Here is an 18641-nt window from a genome sequence, read left to right as displayed (position 1 = left end):
GTACGTAATTGGAGTTCCTCCTCCACTTCATAGTAATAAAAGCAGCAATCTTCCACTAGTTCATCGACCACTAGCACGCAATCATGCGCTGCAGTAAGACCTCCCTTTCGATAGGTGTCCTAATATGTCTTTGTGCTTCCTTACAAGGAACCGGGGAAGTAAATCCGTCTCACATGTAACCAAAGTGACCTCAGGTTTCAATGCGTGCTCTTTGGTTCTAAGTGGTTGTGAAGCTGTAAAACATCACTGAGGTCCTTTCACAATTATAATATAACGTTATTGGTAAAAGTGACTAGCGCCGTATTTTAAATGGCTGCTATCCAGGAGCTCTCTCCAGACTCTGGCCGTGGGGAGACACGACCCCCCGAAGACGAGATCGAGGGCGATGATGAGGATGAAGAGGTACTTGATTGCTTCTGCAGTTTTGCTTGACCTTATGAAATTGTGAAGATAAAGGAAACTGTAAGGAAAAAGACTAAAGCTATTAGCTTGTTTGGTGCTTTTATAGCCAATATTAGCTATTTAGCTGGTCAAACCTGGCATAAAAAGAAAAGCCTACTTTTTAAGATGTTTGTGTATTTGCCTCACGATTTTATTTTATTCAGGGATTTGTTCTGCGTAAGTGACGACATTTTATCTTAATTTTGCATTTCACAAATGTCACTTGAATAATTATTTCTACTAAATAATTAACAATTTATATAAATAATTCATTTTAATTTACTATTATTTCTTGCAATAATTAGTGTTTGTCCTTTAATATCAATCTTAATTTTTCACATACACATAGTATATCATATTTTAATATTGCACAGTTAATACTGTCAAATGCAGTTTACCTGCTTACCTGCACATGAGGAATGAGGTTTTCCATTGAGTCCCGAGTAAGCCATTTTTACTAAGGCAGTTTCTTTTGTCCCATGACTGGTGGTGTTAATTTTCTGACATGGTTCCTACTTTTTCCTTCTCTCCCAGTTGGATGAAACACTGTTGGAGAGGTTGTGGGGTCTCACAGAGATGTTTCCAGAATCACTGCGATCAGCAGCTGAAGTTTCTGCACAGTGTTCACTATCTGTAGGCAAAAAACTTTACAGGTGAGGTACTGGCAGTTGTATCTTCCACTTAAAACAGTACTTTTCTTTATAATCTGGACATTTTAGTACAATTTTTTCATATTGTGCTTTCTTGTAGTTTCTCCCGCTCAGCTCTATGGGTCGGTACTACTTCTTTTATGATTCTGGTTCTGCCGGTTGTCTTTGAGACTGAGAGGTTACAGCTGGAACAGCAACAACTACAACAGCAGAGACAGGTAAGTAGCACCAAAAACATCCTGCATAAATATAAACACTTTCCTTGCAATATCATACTCCGCTAAATAGAGGTGAGCTGTATGATGAGAATCTTGTATAACAGTATGAGTAATTTTATATCAAAAGATACAAACTAAAGAGTGTTAAAGAATCACTGCAAAAGCAGCATCTCATTATGTAACAAATGTGTTTGAAACAAAACTCAAAACAGTACTGATGATATAATGAAATATATTGTTCTGACACTAAATTCAGATTGGATGAGTCATATTTAAAGCTATAGACTTCAACAGTTGGGTTCCGGAAGTAATCCTAGTCATTTTCTCCATAAGGAAATTGTTTTTTTTGTTGTTTTTATTCACTGTAACTTATAAATCTTTAAACTAACTTTGAGCTACGAGGTTGTTAATCAGAGGAATTTTAATTTATTATTATTTAAATGGGATTGCTGATGGAAAACTACATTACCCAGGATTCTGCATAGAAATCAGGGCTGCACGATTAATCGCATGCGATATTTAACGCGCATCTTGTCAGAAAGCCGGTTCTGTAATCAGCGGTAAATCTCCATCACCTGCGTGCTTTCACATTGAGCAGCATTAACTACACAGAGCCGTTGTTCACTGACGAGCTGCGCTAAACCACGTTCATATTCGCGCGATTTTTAGCGCAGCTCCTCAGAGAACAACGGCTCTGTGTAGTTAATGCTGCTCAATGTGAAAGCACGCAGGTGATGGAGATTTACCGCTGATTACAGAACCGGCTTTCTGACAAGATGCGCGTTAAATATCGCATGCGATTAATCGTGCAGCCCTAATAGAAATCTCCACCAATTAGAGAATCATGAAAAGCAAATGCCATAAAGCACTGTGAATGACTGTAACAGGGTCAGTCTCCCTACGTAACATCTTTGAATCATTTCATTTTTTACCCATTGCTTTTAATTTGTGTATGTATTATTTGCAATGCTTCACAGGATTTGTAATTCTTTCCTACACAGTCTTGTGCCTGTATTTTTTGTCTTATTTTCAACTGCTTTTTTGCTTTAAATGTAAGTTTGTGATGTTGTGGTTTACCATATTTAAAAGCATGTGTTTTATGTGTACTTTTTTATTGAAATATGAATCCATTTCTCATTTCCTTTGTAATTTTGCTGCTTTTAATAGATTTTGTTGGGTCCAAATGCTGGCATGTCTGGAGGAATGCCTGGAATTATGCCACCTGCTCCTGGGAAGCTGTGATGTATATATTGTAGCATCCATGAGTTGTAGAAGAAGGGGAAAGAGAGAGGGAGCAGGAACTGGAGAATGATGTGAGAAGATGCTGTGCTCGGTCAACATCAAGAAGTCATTACCCTGTATAGTTGTGTGTACAGTGGAGACCTTGATGACTTTTTATGAACGTCCCTCTCTCTCTGCCTTTCTCACAAAACATTCTGCATAGACTGTCGTCCAAGCTCTGATCGTTTACTTTTTTATTATAGCCATCTAATAACATTTCTTTGGGAAAGAGAGTATAGCAGCTTTTGGGGAATATTTCGACTGTGTTGTAGGTGCATTATATTTCTAAGAGAGTGTTTACGGTGCAATGTTGGCCATTGAAATGCCGGATCAACACTGACGTGCAGAGAATCTGTAACAGCATTCACAAGATCTGTAGTATTTTTGAGGGCACACAAGGCCAATATTGATTGTGAAATTTTCTCTTTCTACAAATTATGGTTGTTTTTTGTTCTTGATTGAGAAATGTTAAAACCTTTAGAAATGGTTCTCTACCAACGGTGTCTTTTACAGGTAGAACTAATATCATGCAAAGCTTGATGCAATGTTATTCCTCAGACAAAAGCCATACAGTATGCAGAACCATTGTGAAATATTTAAGAAAGAATGTTTCGAAACATTGTAGTTTCAGTAGTGAATAATTATGTTTGCTCCACATGACAGGAATAAAAACAAGTCCTCTGTCATTGTCTTTTGTGTATACTTTATATTGCATATTAAATATTTGCATGTCACATGTTAATGCAAAATAAAAGTCATGTTTCAGTTTGACACTACAGTGATGATTTGATCAAAATAGCTAAAATCAAAATAGTTTGCCTAAACCTAATCCTAACATCAATAGCTAGCTAACAGTGAATAATATAACTGTTATTATATAATAATATAATAATTATTATATAATAATATAACAGTTATATTATATATATAAATAGCTTTGCCCCCAGGCAATGCTATTTCCTTAATAATTATTTTGAATAATTATTTGTAAAAAAAATTCAGGTTTCATAGGTGGAAGTGACGTCACAAAACGAAAAAACGTCAGTTAAAAAGTGCTAAATTAATAATTTCCACGCTCTCTGTTTATTTAGATTATCGTAGTTTACAGGGGAAAAAAACACTTTATACATTTTCATAAGGTTTTGAGATTTGGGTTTTGGAGAATAAAATATCGACAGCATTAAATGTATTTGAACGCTTTAGAAATAAGAGAAAGAGATAAACAAAACCACCTAGATATATGTTTATTCAAGTTTAAAAATCACAACTATTAAAAAAACCTGAAACTTACTGTGCGTGACGGTCCATCATGCCGTTTGACTTTCAGAGGCGGGACAGAGGCGCGCACTAAAGTTTCACTCAGCGCGAGATATCACTGATTCGAGTCACTGGTTTCTGTCAGCTTTCTTTGAGGGATTAACGCGAGGTAACTTCGTTTATATTCATTCATTTTTATAAAAACAGTTACTTTGCACTTTTACGAGGAACATGACACTATTACTGTATATTACTATTAACTGATAATGTAACAGCTACAACGAGAATTAAGATAAATTCCTTTGAAACAGACAGCTAACATAGTTAACAGGCAGCTGATTAAAAAGTAAGCCAAATATAAAGATTTATCTAGATACTTACAGACTGTAATTAACGGTTATTTGGCCCCCAAAACAATGTATTTTATTGTAAACTCATTTTTTTAAACAAATCCGTAGAATGAAAGCTTTAGAGCAGTGGTTCTCAAACTTTTTACAGCGGCGTACCCCCTGGGGCATTTAACATTCTTCTGCGTACCCCCTCTCTTCCACTTAGACCGCAGTCACACCTTTTCTATTAAAGGACAATATTTGCACCCTTAAATTGATTTACAGGTGCATTTTTTACCTTTATAGAGGCAAATATTTTCTATCCTTAGTATGTCATGTTTTATGTCATATTCTTAACATTTCATTAAGTGTATTATTAATATAATAAACAAAGCAATAAATGATGGCAAATCGAAGTGATACTTAGATTTACAAATAAAACCGCCAATAGGTGGCGGCAAGTCGTTGTTTTAATGAGCCAGGCGTCGCGTCATTCATTCCTTCATTCAGTAACAAGCAAAATGCTGTAGTTATGAATGGGTTATTAATCACTGACTCTCCAAATCGTTCAAAGCCGCAGATTCGTTCACTAACGAAACACCGCTGTATGATGCTTGGAGACGCACACCAGATGATACAGATTTCGTTGGAACTATTATTTTTCGTTGCAAAATAGAACAAACATGACAATATTCTGTTCAAAATGTAAGCTACATTTAAAATCTAAAATGTTCACTTAATATGACCTTTTCTGTTGAACTGTTGTAAAAAATTGATGGCACATTTGCCATCGTTTGGATATTCAGGGAAATTTGCATTCTTGCTCGCATCTTAAACATGAAAACAATAACACGCACAGAGTGTGTCTGTATCGAAGAGAGTTTAAATCGATCTCAATGTACAGTGCGTGTCAATATTTGCTCTTCATGCTAGTGAAGATCTACTTTACATTGAACAGCAGCGTGATTTGCTAAAGCAGCATATTCAGCGGCCATCCTATCACATGCACGCTGCTTGTGTGGATGCAGTCAGTTTTGACCGCAAAAAAATGAGGTAAGCTGATTGGATATCATGTATTTGACCGTTTACGGCACCCCCATTTTCCTGATTTTACATTAGAAGCGGCATTCTGCTTGTCAGAAATACATTCGGTTTTAATGTTGCTTTAAGTTGGGGTATTAAATGAATGCCAAAACTCAAGTTTGTTCGCGTACCCCCCACCGTCATCTCACGTACCCCAGTTTGAGAACCACTGCTTTAGAGGACCAGGCTTTGGAGGATCAGTCGGGGTACCAAGAAGATGAGGTGATTCACATTCATTTCTATGAGCTAAGTTAACAATACAATTTCAAACGTATTAGTGAGGTCTTGTGTTTATACAGGATATTAACTGTTTCAAAATGCATTTAAGGAAAATATTAAACATTTAAATTAGTATTTTTTTTTTTTTGTTACTTGTTTAAAGTTGTGTATATAACATATATATTTTGTATAACGTACTGTATATATATATATATATATATATAAAGTTGTGTATAACAATAAAAAAAAATGTATAAATTCCCCCATAGGAATCATTTTTTCAAGACATTGAGCTCTTACAGAAACATGGAATTGTAAGTAACGTTAATGTTACTGTTAAGTTTTTAAAGTCATGAAATTGTCATCATGAAGGTGGCTCTGATTCATATCCCTCTCTCTTAAGAACATGGCTGACATTAAGAAACTGAAGTCTGTAGGCATTTGTACTGTGAAAGGCATCCAGATGACCACACGCCGTGCTCTCTGTAATGTAAAGGGACTGTCTGAGGCTAAAGTTGACAAAATAAAGGAAGCCGCTGGAAAATTGCTGGTAATTTGATGGGGCTTCCTGGAATGTATATAACAAATTTATTTGATGAAGGAGACTGGATTTATGTATTGTACAGTCATTACATTTTGTCTTTTTGCATTCAGATATGTGGATTTCAGACAGCGTCTGAATACAGTATAAAAAGGAAGCAAGTGTTCCACATCACAACAGGCAGTCTGGAGTTTGAGTAAGAAATAATCTGTTTAATAGTCCTAAAATACAAAGCCCCACAGATGAACAAAACTAGATATTGTGTAATAAAATGAGGGAAGGAATTAATAAAAACACAACCACAAATTAAGTTGTGGGAACAAATTCTTAATTTGTGGCCACAAAATCCATATTTCCTATGTCATGTATGGGGCTCTGTACTTAATAAGGGTTTAACATTTTGTCTGCTAGAAGTCACATGAAAGCAGAAATGCTTTATTCATATTTTGTTTAGCAAACCCCTAGGAGGAGGTGTGGAGAGTATGGCCATTACCGAGGCTTTTGGTGGTAGGGTGCTGTTATGATTACGAACCAAAATTATATGTTATGCATTTTCTGTCCAAAATGACATGTTTTTATAAATCGTTTCCCATGCCTCATTCAGAATTCAGAACTGGAAAGACTCAACTCTCTCATACACTGTGTGGTAAGAGCAAAAATGGATCTTGTGGAAATGTTAAATGTGGAATTTAAGTCTAATTTTAAGATCATTACTGTCACTCTATTTATCTTTTTCTTAACCGCTCAGCTTCCTGGTGAATATGGGTACACAGGAGGAAAGGTCATCTTCATCGATTCTGAAAACACCTTGTATCATTTCTGCATTTGCTTGCTTTGTGCCACATTAATTTTTCTAAACCTATTCAATACGGAGAAGCCATATTGAACTTTTTCTCCTTAATAATTGGAACACCAGTCGGCCTGATAGGCTAAAGGACATAGCTGACAGATTCAGTGTGGATCATGAAGCTGTACTGGATAATGTGCTATATGCACGTGCATATAGTAAGAACTTTCATCTCAGAACTTTTTATCTTAGTTTTGAAATGTTGTTTAACAGGCTAGTCAATGAGGTCACAAAGAGTGGTGTTTTTATTTTTTATCAGCCTGTCTTTTTCATTAATAGGTGAGCATCAGATGGAACTGTTAGACTTTGTTGCAGCCAAGTTCCATGAGGAAGGAGGTTTCTTCAAGCTTCTGGTAAGATACAATACACATTCTGAGGTTTAAGGAAGTGATTTTACTTAATTTTGTGGCCATCAACAATGAATTTTCCACAGATAATAGACTCAATCATGGCTCTGTTCCGGGTGGACTTCTCTGGAAGGGGTGAGCTGGCTGAGAGACAGCAGAAGCTTGCACAGATGCTCTCCAGACTGCAGAAGATCTCTGAAGGTCTGGAAAATTATCTTTATAACAAAGAGTGAAAAATTTAAGGGGGTCTGAATACTTTCCGTACCCACTGTATTAATGAGAATGAAGACTGCTCATGTAATGGACATGACAATGAAAATGATGGTAGTTAGTCTTATCTTTAGTTAAGTAAGCTTATGATTTAGACATGAGAACTTTATTTTTTGACCTTCACTTATTTAGTAATATCTGTCATTTTTTTGGATATAGAGTACAACGTTGCCGTGTTTGTTACCAACCAGATGACTGCAGATCCAGGAGCTGGAATGACATAAGTAGGAACACAAAACAAACCGGAAAGAGAATTTTGGGGCATTTTGAACTGATTATTATGATCTTAGATTTCAAGCGGATCCCAAAAAGCCCATTGGTGGACACATACTGGCACATGCCTCCACCACACGCATCAGCATGAGGAAAGGACGTGCTGAATTGAGAATTGCCAAAATATTTGATAGGTAATTTCAAGATTTTCTCAGTAACACTTTATAATAAGGTCCCATTACGTAATATTAACTAATGCATTGACTAACAATGAACATTAAAATTGTTATAGTATTTATTCATCTATTGATGTTAAAAAAAAATACAACTGTTCATTGTTAGTTCATGGTCTATTAAATAAAATGATCAAATACAATACTTTTGATTTTAATATTCTATTAGTACATGTTGAACTTGAAAGATAAATACATGCTTTTGAAGTATTTTTATTACATTGTTAGTTCATGTTAACTAATGTAATAAACTAATGCTAACAAATGGAACCTTATTGTAAAGTGTTACCATTTTCTCTTTTTGTTTCACAACTAAGATAAAGAGAAAACATACAACGCATAATTTATGCATACACTAACATTGTTAGGTAAATATATTTGTATATTTAGACAGTTATGATTGTCTTTTGATTGAAATGCTTGCATCAACAAAACCTTTTCTTTTCTACAGCCCAGACATGCCGGAAAACGAGGCTACTTTTGCCATCACAGCTGGAGGAATAGCAGATGCCAAAGACTAAGAAAACATGTTACATAGCATGTTATGAGTTCCCCAATCCTTCAACGTCTCCAGTTTGTTAATGATGGAACAACTGTTCAAACTGAACCAGTTGTACCTATTTATTTACATGTTTATCTGTTATCTGTTTATGCATTGTATTTATACTTTATACACTACACATCTGTTTATATATTGTGTAATTTGAATGGTACCGTATTATTTATTTATACAAAGCTATTTTAATTCAATTAAAATGACATAAATCGGTTGAATAAAAACTATTGCAGATTAGTCACATATTTAATGTTAATATTTGCCTTTTTGAACGTTGTACTGTTACCGCTTTACCACAATCGCCTTAATTTGAAAAGCTGTTGATGTGGCGATTATCACACATGGTCGCTGCTTTCACAGTCCACGTTTCTGCACTGCGCGCATGCAAAATCCAGGATCAGCTAACTAGCTACACGTCCATGGTGTCGCATGAAGACTAGGCGCCCCATGCACCATTTCATCACATTTACGAGTTCCCAAATCCCTCGAATTACGTGGAATAGATACTGAAAAAAACAGTATATGGTTTTGGTCAAACCCGCCTCGTGGGTTATACCGCAACCCGCTGGAAACGCCAGCTATTCGTGTTAAAGCCACTATGGACTCGAGAGACACAGCCCCTGATTCGTGGGAACAGGAGGACGATGTTGAGGCCACGGCTGATGCCGAGCTTCAGTCCGCCTTCACCGGGCTCAACGTGAACGCTCCCGAATTCGTACCATCCTTTCTTTCCCGAGGTCCACCGGAAAACGGCACGTCTGATGGTAAACTCAACGTTAATAAACCGACTGACAGCATTGATCAGGTCTGCCCATAAAAGGGCTTTTAGCTGGAAATGTTTATAGCAGGCTAACCGGAGAGATGGTAGTGGTTAGTTCGAGCGCTATGTTTATCATAGCCGAGTGAAGATATTTTATTGTACCTAGCCAGTTGTACGTTGCCACTTCATAAAATGTTGATTTAGTGCACTTCAATACACATTGCTGATCTGTCATGAACTAATACCCAGCTAGCCTTGCGTGGCCGGTTTAGCCGCCGACTTCACACCGGGATATTACCTGTTTCTTCCCCTACATTGATTCTTCTAGTTAATATATGATACTAATGGTTTCCTTCTTAAAAAGCTTTACACATAAATAAGTTCGCAACCTTTTTGATACCATTAAAATTATGTATATTTACATGAAACGAAGACCCTAGTTCGAAGTTTTAGTTTACACAGGAGCGGGTCGCCCCTCATGGGTGCTGCGTTGATATCACATGACCAACTGTCGTACAATTGTTAATACTACTATAATAACAGGCAGATGACTTGCTGTCAATATCTGTCACCTGTCTGTTTCAGGTTATGTAATTTATTCTGTAAATTACAGGTGGTAAAGTTCACACCAACTTTGAGAAAATCGTAAATATGCTGAGTAATATTAATTAACTACATGTACTTACTATATGGTTAGGGTTAGGATGAGGTTTTGGCTCAGGGTTGACTTGCATGTAATTATGCATAATTTATTGTTATTATAATAGTAAGTACATGTAACGTGTAACAAAGACATCTTAAAATAAAGTGTTACTATTATGTCTATTCCACTTCTTTCACAATAGTGATTTAAACAACTTAATCGTCTTAACCTAATTTATCTTAAAAACAGATTTATAGCATTATAATGTAACGTTATCTAGTCATTACCACCCTCTGTCTCTGTCCACAGGCACCGATGCAATGGCCAGCATGGAGATCTCAGAACCAGTGGGTATGTTCATGTTTTTTGGATAGCTTTTCTGCTTGGGTTTTGTGTTCTGATATAGTGTTGCACTGCCACTAATGCTGCTACATCAGCCATACAGAGGGCAACTTGGGCTTGTTACATCAGCACATATGTGCTCATATTACAGGCCTTATTTTATCTCTGTACTTACACCTCCAGCCGCAGCTACTGACCCAGAGAAGCAGATGACAATGTTTCCGTGAATGGAGCAGTGCTTACTCATTTAGCCCCGATTCCAGCTGTACACTTTATGTAAAGCATACATTTTCATACAGCTGCACAGTTTTATGAATCAGTTGTTACCTTGCTTGTTCTCTGAAGCTGTTAGAAGTAGACAGGACTGCATTGAATGTGTTCAATGACCTGTTTAATAGAACTGTCAAAACAATGAATGCATTTCTTAATTGTCTGTCGTTGTAGCATGCTGAGCAAAAGGGTCTATCGTGTTTTTATAAATTGTTATGCAGTACAATATTTGCAATGGCATATAAATCAGTTAATTGAAATTCCTTTCCTGTCCTCTGCTTAAGTTTTCAAATCTCTTTAGTTTGCAGTGGTTCCTAACCTTTTTGACTCCAAGACCCCCCTTTTATCTAAGCTGATATGTATTTCTGGTACTTTAGTTGTAATGAAAAGAAATTTAAAAAAATTTCAATTTTTTTTCAGAAGTTGTACATCTTTATTTTACATCTATATTGTACATAAGTACATTTAAATAATTTTGATTGAAGTTTTGTTGAGGCCCCCTAGTGGACCCCAGCCCACTGGTTGAGAACCACTGTCTTAGAAATGAAAATTCTGCCATCTTTTACTCACCTTCATGCTGTTTTACACTCATTTGACTCACTTTCTTCTTTGGAACCCAGAAGGAGACACCCTGTGCTGGTCGTTCTTTTACATGGCATGCAATTGCAATGAAAGTGACTGAAGCTTTTACGCTTCAAAAAAAGGATGCAAAAGCACCATGCATGTATCCAACAATAAGTAGTCCATGCAAATAATCAGTTGATTATTTGTTGCATTTAAATGTGAAGACATTGATATTTGATTTCTTCCTTTTTTGGCACTCTTAAAGAGATACACCACCCAAAAATTGCCATCATTCACTCACCCTGATGACAAACCTGTATGTATTGTTTCTTCTTCGTAACACATTTTGAAGAACGTAACAAAAACAAAATTGGAACCCGTTGACTTCCATTGTATGGACAAAAACACAGAGACATTTTTCAAAATCTTCCTTGATGTTTTAGAGAAGAAAGAATGTCATATAGATTTGGAATGACATGAGGGTGAGTAAATGATGACAAAATTTGTATTTCTGTCCTGCATATAAACACTCTTCAAAAATGTCTTCTTTTGTGTTCTGTGAAAAGTCCTATGGGTTTATAAACAAGTCATCATGAATGAGGAGAAAATTATGACAAATTTGTAATTTTATAGTGAATTATCCTTTACTTGCCCTTACAGTCTCTTTTGTTTGCTTGTCTTTAGGAGATCCTTTGCTGTGTTTAGAATGAAAAACTTTTACTTTTTTTTTTTAACATTTCCAGAGGTGTAGCTAAATGACATTGTTTTTGAGCTGACACAACTGAAATGACAATTACAGTATGATCAAAGGGCCATGTTAGATAATGATCATTTCAAAAACCATTTTTGTTGGCTGTTTTCTGTATTTTTTTCTCTGTGTTTTAATAAGTCAACCTTGAAACCTGTGTCCACTAAACACAAACATGTTCATGTGACTGTCTCCACAGCTGCAGTGGAGAATGGAGAGACAGATGCCAGCGCAGTGGAGACATGGGAGCAGAAAGGTGAGCCGGATGAGGAGGAACCAGGAGGTGGATCCCCGGCGGACACAGGATTTTGTGGGGATGAGGAACAGGATGAAATGATGGAGGAGGATGAGGAGATGCCAACACCCAAGCTGCCTCCTCCTCCACCGGATGCCCCTAAGAAAGAACATGTGAATGTTGTGTTTATTGGACATGTGGGTATGTTAACATGTTTATAGTGTCATTTAGTGTTAAAATATACAATTTTATTTCTTTGTAACAATGCCTGCTTGTCTAGTTATTATATATGTTATCCAGAATTTTTTATTTGATTTATTGCCTGATTTATTTTTCTTTTGTACAGATGCAGGCAAGTCTACAATTGGTGGACAGATTATGTAAGTGAATGATGATTATTTTATAGCAAAGTCTTGACTGACATAACTTTCTGTTATACATTATGATTATATGATGTAGCAAATGCATATTTAATTGTTTTCCATTAAGGTATCTAACTGGTATGGTAGACAAACGAACGCTGGAGAAATATGAACGGGAGGCGAAAGAGAAGAACAGAGAGACTTGGTAAATAGACCAAGTTCATGTCTTTTCATAATATGTACTAGTACTGACTATGTATATATTTGATAAAAAATACAATAAAAAAAAACAGTAATATTGTGAAATCTTTTAAAATAACTATTTTCTGTTTTAATTCAATTTGAAATGTAATTTATTCCTGTGATGGCAAAGCGGAATTTTCCTCAGTGTCACATGATCCTCCATAAATCATTCTAATATGCTGATTTGGTGCTCAAGAACCTTTTCTTATTATTGTTAATATTGAAACAATTTCTTTTTTTTTCAGGAAGTCCAAAAGAAAAGCATTTACTTGAAATCTAGATCTTTACCGTCACTTTTGATCAATTTACTGCATCCTTGCTAATTAAAAGTATTCATTATTTTTTACAAAAATCTTACTGACCCCCAATTTTTTGAACAGTATTGTACATCATGTGACAAACATGAAGTCTGGTTAAAAAGCTTTGTCTAAGATAAGAAAACCTTATGGCATAGTCAGTCTTGGATGTCTATGTGAGCTTATAAAATATTCATGTCTTTTTGACTGATATGTTCGCTCTTATGATGCAGTCTGGGTTGAAATGACTTCTCATATGTCTGCTTGTCCCTGCAGGTACCTTTCCTGGGCTCTAGACACAAACCAAGAGGAAAGAGACAAGGGGAAAACAGTAGAAGTTGGAAGAGCCTACTTTGAAACGGAGAAAAAGCACTTTACTATTCTTGACGCCCCAGGCCATAAAAGCTTTGTACCCAACATGATTGGAGGGGCATCCCAAGCTGACTTGGCAGTGCTGGTGAGTTCCTCTTGAAACGCCTCTTTTATTTGCCTCACAGCAGGACAGATTGTTGCTTATAGCTCTGTAGCTAAGCTGTGAAAGTCTTTGCCAAAGTAAATGCTGTTCTATTGAACTTCCTATTTATTAAAGAATCCTTCATAAACAGATAGATAGATAGATAGATAGATAGATAAACAAACAAACAATTTAGTCCAGATTTATTGAGGAACATACCATCAAGAAAACATAATTTTTCTCTTCTTCAGGTCATCTCTGCCAGAAAGGGTGAGTTTGAGACCGGTTTTGAAAAGGGAGGTCAGACAAGGGAGCACGCCATGCTGGCTAAAACAGCTGGAGTCAAACATCTGATAGTCCTCATCAACAAAATGGACGATCCCACTGTGAACTGGAGTTTGGATAGGTGAATAAAATAACATTTTTGTTCTTGTATCTTGTCCATCTTTTACCAATTACCTCACATTTTCCCACAGATATGAGGAATGTAAAGAGAAGTTAGTGCCATTTCTGAAGAAGGTGGGCTTTAATCCAAAGAAAGACATTCACTTCATGCCCTGCTCTGGAATGACTGGAGCCAACCTGCAAGAATCTTCTGAGCTTTGCTCTTGGTACACGTAAGTATTGCATGTCATTTTCAGGCTACCGTGAAAATATGAAGGTGAAATCAAATCACAATTAACTCTGAACTTTTATAGGGGATTACCGTTCATTTCACATCTGGACAGCCTGCCAAACTTCAACAGATCCAGTGATGGTCCCATCCGATTGCCTATTGTGGATAAATACAAGGTAAATTAAATATGGTATTGATACCTTGATATTTGATGTCAGGTTTAATGACTTTGCAATGCTGACAGATATTAGAAGAGCTATATGCAATATCACTAAGTACATTTGCATAAGCAACATGCTCCTCAAAACCGCATCTGTTGCTCTGAAATATTATGCTGAGTGTCTATCAAGAGTGTCCAAATACTGCTATTGTCTCAGTTTCTGCTGATGATTTCCAGTTATTTTAATACCACAGCATGAGGGAGTGTTTTGGCTGGAAACTTTCTAGTATAATGGAAGGAGGAAATTGTTTTCTCAGTGGTTCTCTTCCCATTGAGACTAAATGTGCGAGGTATTATGAAACCAATAAGCTAAACTAGGTCCTGTGTTCAGCACATGTAATGAGATTAAGTTCATTAAGTTAATTAAAGCCTTACTTAGTTGCCTTGCTAGAGCTGAGGGTTACCATCAGATTTAAGTGTCAGTAATTGGATAGAAAGATCTTCAAATACGCTTTTGGCACCCAAAAAGATTTAGTTTTTTCTTATCTTTGATAAAAAAGTACCAATGTTAAAATATACCAGTGTTAAAATGAATATGAACCGACATTAAAAATACTGTCTGATAAACCAACACACTCTTGTGGTAGTTTGTAACTGTTTGACATTTCAAAGTCGTCATGGATGGGTAATCTTCTATAATGGTGAACTCAAACTACAAAATATATAATTTCTGCCCCAATAGTAAAAGAACTTTCTGTGATTTAATACCAAGGTAAGAAGGTTAGAGTTCTAAAAGTACATTACATTTTTATAAATGAAAATGTAAAAGAGAACGTAGCTTTTTTTGTACAATGTGCTTATTCCTTATTGGTGGTTTGATTTAGGGATGAACCTTCATGCCTACTTGTTCCTAAAATTTGTAAGCTTTTTTTTTTTTTTACAAAGTAAATCATACAAATTCAAAATGTAAAATAGTTACATTCTCTCATGATATATTTGTTTCCATGTTATAGCTGGCATTAAAATTGCTATACTAGTTTTCTAAATGGAAAAAAAATGTCCTACAAGTGAATGCATTTATAGTAAAAAATGTATATTCACATTGACATTTGCTAAAGATTATTGGTGTTTTTTATGATTAACTTTAAGTGAGCGTTAAATGATGGCAAAGGTGGCAAAAATTAAATATTTAATAATATTGTCCAAAACTGATAAAGTAATAATAAAAAAAGAACTCTAATATCAGCAAATAAGAGTCCATAATGCTCCTTTATAATCTTTTGTGTAGGACATGGGCACCGTGGTGCTTGGAAAACTGGAGTCTGGAAGTATCGCGAAAGCACAACAACTTATTATGATGCCAAATAGGGTAAGACTGTACAAAACAGTACAATTTGTTGTTATCGCAACCATTATGAATCTTAGCCATTATCTCAAAATGTCTAAAACATTGTTTGTTCTGGTTTCCCAGCACACAGTGGAAGTGTTGAGCCTTCTCTCTGATGATGTGGAGACGGATTACGCTGGACCTGGTGAAAACCTGAAGCTCCGGCTCAAAGGCATTGAGGAGGAAGAGATTCTCCCAGGCTTTATCCTATGCAACGCTGAGAACCTCTGCCACTCAGGACGCACTTTTGATGCCCAGGTAAGGATTTCAACACTGACAGGGAGAATATTTTGTTTAGTTATTTTATTTTGACACTTTTTCTTTGTTCTTGTCCACAGATTGTCATTATTGAACACAAATCCATAATATGCCCAGGTTACAATGCAGTACTACACATCCATACCTGCATAGAAGAAGTGCAGATAACAGTAAGTCATTCTGAGTGCATTCAGATGTAAAAGGTGTAAAAAAAAAAAAAACAGAGCTCTATGGTTTGGTAGCCTAAAATATGTTCCTAAAAACCTCCACAATTAGGCGTTAATCTGTCTGGTGGACAAGAAGACAGGAGAAAAGAGCAAGACTCGTCCACGCTTCGTCAAACAAGACCAAGTATGCATCGCCCGTCTTAGGGCCGCAGGAACTATCTGCTTAGAGACTTTTAAAGACTTCCCTCAAATGGGACGTTTCACCTTGAGAGATGAGGGTAAGATATTAAGAAAATCTAACGTGACAGATCAAACATCACATTTTCAGCTGTTTTTATCCCAATGACGGATATAATGTTCTATCTAAATACTAAAATTAAAGATGTTTTATGTTATCTTTTAGGAAAGACAATCGCAATTGGCAAGGTGCTGAAGTTGGTACCTGATAAGGACTAAAATGCAGATAGAAGGAGTTCCCTGGTGCACTCTGGGATTGAGGAGGATGCAGTGATGTGTGCCTGCCAGATGTCCTCCAAACTGCTCCATCTTCCCACTGTGGATCAGTCTAAGAAAATTACTTTGGAAAAAGGACATTAACAAAGTGACAGTATCAATTTTAGGAAGAACATTAATATAGAAAGACATGCTCAGTGTGACAGCTTTCTCATATTGAGAGCTCAGCTATGCCACTCATGTAGCCCAATTTTTAAAGCCAGTTTCTCTCCACTGGTACATATTCAATCTAAAAATGGATGCAGTTTTCTTTTAAGGTATTGGCTTTTTAAGTTTATGTTAAAATATGAGAGAGGGAGTCTTGGTGTCATCTGTTTGAAAGTAAGCTTGCCAGTACCCTTGCTCTTTACCTGGCAAGTCCTGCAAGTGTCGTGATTGTCGAGATCAGGTCGTACAAGAGGCCTTGGTCTTTCAAATAAAATGACACTTGTGTAGAGATGTAATCATGCACAAGATAAACAGATGAATTTGTTTACTGTGATGTCATTACATGACAAATGCACCCATGTGATTAAAAAAAATAATTAGTCGCATCAGCTGGTGTAAATTCAGTACTCTCCTGTTGGGATGTAAACATCAAACTTCCAAAAAAATAAAACGCTAAAATGACTTCAAATGAAAATGGAGAACATTTGTGTTCAATGTCCTGGAACATACATTGCAGTTTAGTAATTCGGTAACACTTTAGAATAATGGTCCGTTGTTAACAAGTAACTATGCAGGAAGTAATAGGTAGTACTACATTAACACTTAACTTAATACTATTAACTAATAGAGGAGCAAGATTAACTAAGCAGTAAGTAGTAGCAAATTTAGGACAAAGGTAGTTCCTTATTAGATATTTGATAATTACTAAAAAAAATATCCTCATTGAGAACTACTTGCGAACTATGTCTAGTTAATAAAGAATTACCAATTAATTACTAATCACAACAGTAACGTCTTAAAAGTGAACAATTAAATTATATTTATAGAAACTACGGATCCAAGGCACTTCTTCCAGTTCCAAAATGTTAAAAAGCCTGTATTCAAATGTGGCTCACTCTAGAACGTATTAAATTACTTAGTAATTACTGAGTGGTTAAAGCACAGTTTACACGTCACGTTTTGGTAACGGTACGGTTCACTTGGAACCCCAACCGAGGTGGTACTAAAAAAAGTACCAGGTACCAGGTACACTGTACCCAGTGGAAAACCCCCCAAAAGTGATCCGACCCGAGCCGTACCGTGCCGTACCATGCAGTGGAAAAGCGCCATTAGTGCCTCGCGCCTATTGCTGTTGTTGGAGCTGGGAGGGATGTCTGTCTTTACAACTTTTACTTGTAATGGAGTAATATTTGACAAGCCGTATCTGTATTTGTCCGCCTCTAGTTCCTGCAGGCTGACAAGGTAACGCTTGAGTAATTAGTGAGAGGCTAAAGCATTTGTCACTTTAAAGCTAAAGTGCTACTAAGGAACTACTAGTGATCTGGACCATTATTTTAAAGTGAAAAACACCTTAACAACTCAGTAATTACTAAGTAATTTAATAAGTTATTTAACATATTTTATATCTGACACTAAGGAACTACTAGTGATCTGGACCATTATTTTAAAGTGAAAAACACGTTAACCCCTCAGTAATTACTCACAAGTAAATTAATAAATTATTTAACATATTTTAAATCTCACATACTGTACAGTCATACATTTGTGTGAAGCACTAGTGATATTTTACCAGTAGGTCTTTTGGAGTGGGATACATATTGAACTGACACGAAACAGTGCTCATAATTGTGAACTAATTCAATCATGAGCTTGTCAGCATCACTTCCTAATTATTAAAATTTTTAAGTGAATTATCATTTTTATTATTATTCTATGTTTATGTTTGAAATAAACAGAGAACATCCATCCTTTGGTAAGAGTAGTAGTCATAATTTAATAACAATAAAATGCAGCCAACTTATTTGGGGGATATCAAATTCATAAATTACCGTTTTAGGTAGGCGTGGTTGACTCTTAACTTTTATAAAGAATATCTCTTTGGATTTGAGAATTTAGTCTTTGCAACTTTACAGATCTTCTTTATGCACCAAGAGCTTGTAACACTCCAAAGAGAAAGGAAAATGTGAAATTGCATCATATGACCCCTTTAA

The 18641-nt window shown here is 36.1% G+C and overlaps 3 protein-coding genes across 3 annotated transcripts; all 3 read left to right on the top strand.

Moving 5' to 3' along the window:
• The first annotated feature begins 85 nt into the window (after positions 1-85).
• On the top strand, positions 86-3271 carry tomm22 (translocase of outer mitochondrial membrane 22 homolog (yeast)). Its single transcript, XM_016488312.1, has 4 exons — positions 86-402; positions 976-1094; positions 1192-1309; positions 2477-3271. The coding sequence occupies exons 1-4, from the start codon at positions 310-312 to the stop codon at positions 2549-2551; spliced, it is 405 nt and encodes a 134-aa protein (XP_016343798.1). The 5' UTR covers positions 86-309; the 3' UTR covers positions 2552-3271.
• A 628-nt stretch (positions 3272-3899) lies between these two features.
• On the top strand, positions 3900-8450 carry LOC107690066 (meiotic recombination protein DMC1/LIM15 homolog). The gene is made up of 14 exons (XM_016488308.1): positions 3900-3904; positions 5418-5481; positions 5748-5792; positions 5882-6028; positions 6133-6215; positions 6474-6526; positions 6624-6665; positions 6757-6829; positions 6936-7024; positions 7146-7219; positions 7300-7414; positions 7643-7703; positions 7774-7890; positions 8381-8450. Exons 1-14 carry the CDS (start codon positions 3900-3902, stop codon positions 8448-8450), a joined length of 1038 nt encoding a protein of 345 aa, XP_016343794.1.
• Positions 8451-8821: 371 nt separating this feature from the next.
• Positions 8822-16838, top strand: LOC107690055 (eukaryotic peptide chain release factor GTP-binding subunit ERF3A-like). The gene is made up of 14 exons (XM_016488283.1): positions 8822-9249; positions 10198-10239; positions 12012-12248; positions 12394-12427; positions 12537-12614; positions 13225-13405; positions 13654-13808; positions 13879-14019; positions 14101-14194; positions 15467-15547; positions 15650-15823; positions 15904-15993; positions 16100-16268; positions 16394-16838. The coding sequence occupies exons 1-14, from the start codon at positions 9084-9086 to the stop codon at positions 16444-16446; spliced, it is 1695 nt and encodes a 564-aa protein (XP_016343769.1). The 5' UTR covers positions 8822-9083; the 3' UTR covers positions 16447-16838.
• The last annotated feature ends 1803 nt before the right edge of the window (positions 16839-18641 follow it).

This window comes from Sinocyclocheilus anshuiensis, unplaced genomic scaffold (genome assembly GCF_001515605.1).
Source record: "Sinocyclocheilus anshuiensis isolate Anshui unplaced genomic scaffold, SAMN03320099.WGS_v1.1 scaffold1877, whole genome shotgun sequence".
Classification (NCBI taxonomy): Eukaryota; Metazoa; Chordata; class Actinopteri; order Cypriniformes; family Cyprinidae; genus Sinocyclocheilus; species Sinocyclocheilus anshuiensis.
The sequence above is the reverse complement of the archived record's forward strand: the minus strand, read 5'-3'. Positions and strand labels throughout refer to the sequence as shown.